This window comes from Alosa alosa, chromosome 2 (genome assembly GCF_017589495.1).
Source record: "Alosa alosa isolate M-15738 ecotype Scorff River chromosome 2, AALO_Geno_1.1, whole genome shotgun sequence".
Lineage (NCBI taxonomy): Eukaryota > Metazoa > Chordata > Actinopteri > Clupeiformes > Clupeidae > Alosa > Alosa alosa.
In genome coordinates, this window is record NC_063190.1 from 14,937,945 (window position 1) to 14,941,593 (window position 3,649).

At 46.1% G+C, this 3,649-nt stretch overlaps 1 protein-coding gene across 12 annotated transcripts in view; it reads right to left on the minus strand.

The window, feature by feature from the left end:
- Nucleotides 1–3,649, minus strand: part of npas2 (neuronal PAS domain protein 2) — a 62,342-nt gene continuing 58,693 nt past the window's right edge. For 9 of the 12 annotated variants that reach the window (XM_048228038.1, XM_048228029.1, XM_048228019.1 and 6 more), the window contains 5 exons: nt 3,327–3,527; nt 2,894–3,096; nt 1,940–2,032; nt 1,502–1,730; nt 1–335 (listed from right to left, as the gene is read on the minus strand). In XM_048228038.1, coding sequence (XP_048083995.1) covers nt 147–335; nt 1,502–1,730; nt 1,940–2,032; nt 2,894–3,096; nt 3,327–3,527 — 915 coding nt within the window. In that variant the 3' untranslated portion in view covers nt 1–146. The remainder of the gene's footprint in view (nt 336–1,501; nt 1,731–1,939; nt 2,033–2,893; nt 3,097–3,326; nt 3,528–3,649) is intronic. The other 3 variants (XM_048228010.1, XM_048228056.1, XM_048228047.1) reach the window with 3 other exon arrangements.

Below are 3,649 nucleotides of genomic sequence, written 5' to 3' on the forward strand. Positions count from 1 at the left end.
TCTCCTTGACAAAGAGAGAGAGAGCCTCCTTCGACTCATTTCATTTATTTGTTTTTGTTTCACCAGCATCCCTTTAAAACGGTGCCCCTCACCCCTGGCCAAGTGCTCAATGCGGTCATAAGCCTCTCTTTCCCCAGGAGGCGTGGCTACCGCTGGAGCAAGTTCCTGAAGTCTGATAGGCTGCCTGCTTGAGTCTGGGAATGGTGTTGTTGTTGCTGCTGCTGTTGTTGCTGTGGCTGTTGCTGGATGTAGCCCACAGCACCTTGCTGTGGGACATTAGTGGTGTGGAAGAAGGCCTGAGTTTGACTGCTGTGTAAGAGACCTTGGGGCTGCATCTGTTGACAAATGGACAGACAGAGAATGGCCCATGTCATATACTGTACAGTACACATTCATATATATGTGACACTACACAGCAAAACCAGACGCATGGTTAACTTATTGTAGTTTCATGAAAGACCATAAAAAAAGCCTTCAAATGATGCATATATGTAGGATATTGACAAACCTACATAAAGTAGGTAGTTAGGCAGGTAGTAAGTAAATGCCAGGTCACCCTGGGAGAGATTACCTATTCATCTTTATAGATGTTTTGGAAGGGCATTGATTTGCCTCATTAATACTTCATTCCACTGTAAGTGTTATACTCAATTTATGGATGGTAATAATAAAACCATCAGTGGTATATTAATACCCCTACAAAATAGGGACAGTCTACTGTTCTGTTCTGAAGCACTTCCTTCACTAACATTTCAATTTTCTGTAAACATCTCTTTAAAACTCTGGTGTCAGCTTTATCTTAACCAGACACACTCATTTCCATAGACACTACAGAAGCAGCCTCTCTGGTCCTGTCTGGGCTACCACTGTGAAAGGGCCAATGTACTTGTTTATTCCGTTTTCCTTCGTTTTGCCATCATGGGCCACTTCACTGAAGTCAGGAGGTGACATTTCTTTGATTCCGTAATGTAATAAATATCCTTCAGTGAGCTCTCTTAACAAGGGTTTAAACAGTAGCCTTCCAGTTGCTGCCACATGAACTGGCATGTGCAGCCCCCCTCTCCACTTCTCTATGTCCCACACACTCTTAGGACCATCACTACACTACCAACACCAACAAGTGGAAATAGAAACACAAAGTGAAAAGGAGAGCACTTGAAGAGCACAGACCTGAACGAGGACTAATTCTGTATCGCACACAAAGTGTCTGGAGTCTTTTATTTGTTTTACATAATCCTACTTAAAGACAAACAGACAAGCCTCTTAATCTTAACAAACTCATAACCTTCCCGGCCGAGGTAACAAAGACACTATAGACCTGACATACCCTCTTGCTCTGGCACCTTTCCCCATCCCTCCCTAGCTGAAAGAAGTGTTGCTTCAGCTGCTGTCGTTGCACACACACACACACACACACACACACACACACACACACACACACACACACACACACACACACACACACACACACACACACACACACACACACACACACACACACCTGAAAGAAGTGCTGTTGTTGCTGTTGCTGCTGTAGTTGCTGCTGCTGTTGCTGCTGAGGCGGGTGCTGAGGATGAGGATGGTAGGTGGCCTGGGCCTGGTGGGTGATGAAGGTGTTGTGGGGGATCATGATGGGCGAGGTGAAGACAGGCACCGCCGAGGGCACCAACACAGCATTACAGTTCATTTGCTGGAATGAGGGCGGCATCATCTGCTGCTCAAGAGAGTATCTGAGAACACACAAAACACACACACACACACACATGAATACATATGCAAATAGACACACACAAGTAGGTTACCAGAAACTGCATTGAAGTATCACAAGGTCATAAAAAATTGTCAAGCATACATGCACTTACATAAATAACATTTAATTCAAAAGATAAAAACAAACTATCAAATCCATACAGAGATAGACGCACATACACACACTTACTTGGTTTGCTGGATGGCAGCATTGCATTGTGAGGACTGGGTAGACCCACTGCCATCCTGCACGAGTGTCTGCATGGGCTGGTTTAGCAGCATCCTGTACAGAGAGAGCAGTGTTCAGGACAAGGTTCAAAGTTCAGAGGTCAATCAACAGAGTAGTGCCAGAGACTTTCTAATGTGGAGACACAGCACTCAAAAAATCCTCTATAGAAATGCATGGGGTTAGTTTGTAACGCCAATATGGCCGTGTCTACACATATCCCACGCCTTCCTTGGCAAAACGTCGACATGTGAATACATTGAGCCAATCATGTGGTGTGATGTGAAGACATCGTGCCAATCATGTGTTGTGAACTCGCAGCTGGAGCATAATTGGTGTCGTGAAGCCTTGCCCACGCGCATTTCTGCTGAATAGGATGCCCTATAAGTGCCCAAAAAGCGTTGCAATATGGCCGCCGAGTGGAGGGACTTGCCTAAAAGGACTTTGGTAGTGCTCTATGAAAACATACACGAATACCATGCTACCTCTATCAACTGTGCAAGGAGGTTCATCAGGGAATTTTCCCATAGACTTACATTTACAAATCATTGTAATTGATTGACATGTGCAGTTGCTGGTGTATGAGGGTTAGCTAAAATACTAGTGGCACTGTGCCCCTGACAGCCTGCTGTGATGCCAATACCACAACTCATACTCCCCACTCAGGCAAAGCAGACACAGACTCCTATTAGACCATACTGTCATGTTGACTAATATGTTAGCGAGTGGATATGCTAGCGAGTGGATGAGTAGATTGTATGTTAGAGACTGGATATGTATGTTAGTAAGTGGATATGTATGTTAGTGAGTGGATACTCAGTAATGCTAGTGATTGGATATGTTAGTGAGTGGATATTCAGTAATGCTAGTAAGTGGATATGTTAGCGAGTAGTATGTGTACAGATATGCGCGTCTGACCGTAGCTGTCCGTCCTGTCCGTAGTGTGTGGTGTCGACTTGTCTTTGGCTGGACTCCTGTAGGGACCGACGGTTGGTGTGGGAGAAGAGCATGGGGTTGCTGTAGAAGGGCATGGTCAGGCTGGTCTGGGTCTGCACGGGCAAGCTCACTGTCTGCATAGAACCACCAATGCCCAGTCGCTGCTGCTGCTGCTGCTGCTGCTGCTGCACACACACGTACACACACACACACACACACACACACACACACACACAGACAAATATTAAAGCATTACTTTTCCAAACATTTAAACTGTAAGGAAATTTAAGTGAAAAATTATTAGATGCTGTGTGAGAATCGATTGGGGGATATGTATGTGTGTGTGTGTGTGTGTGTGTGTGTGTGTATGATGAGAGAGAGAGTATGTGAGTGTAATAAGCTATTGGTGTTGTACCTGTGGTGAGGAGCTGTTGGATGCGTCTCTCAGTAGCGCGTGTGGGGTTATGGAGCTGTGAGGTCCACACATGGGGGGTTTGGGGTGCCCTGTGGTCTGCCTGATCACACCCGACTGGCCGTGCTGAGACGGCCGCCCCGGGCCCTGCTGCTGGGGCGGCGGCGAGGGGAAATCACTGTGGAGCGGTTGTTGTAGCAACATCTAGGGCCACATAACAAACCAAAAAGCTCACAGTTCTGTGCTAGATACACACATACACTTAAAAAGGGGGCGCGGGACCAAAGCAGAACTTCGATGATTATTGTTGTTCCACTGCTGTTGCT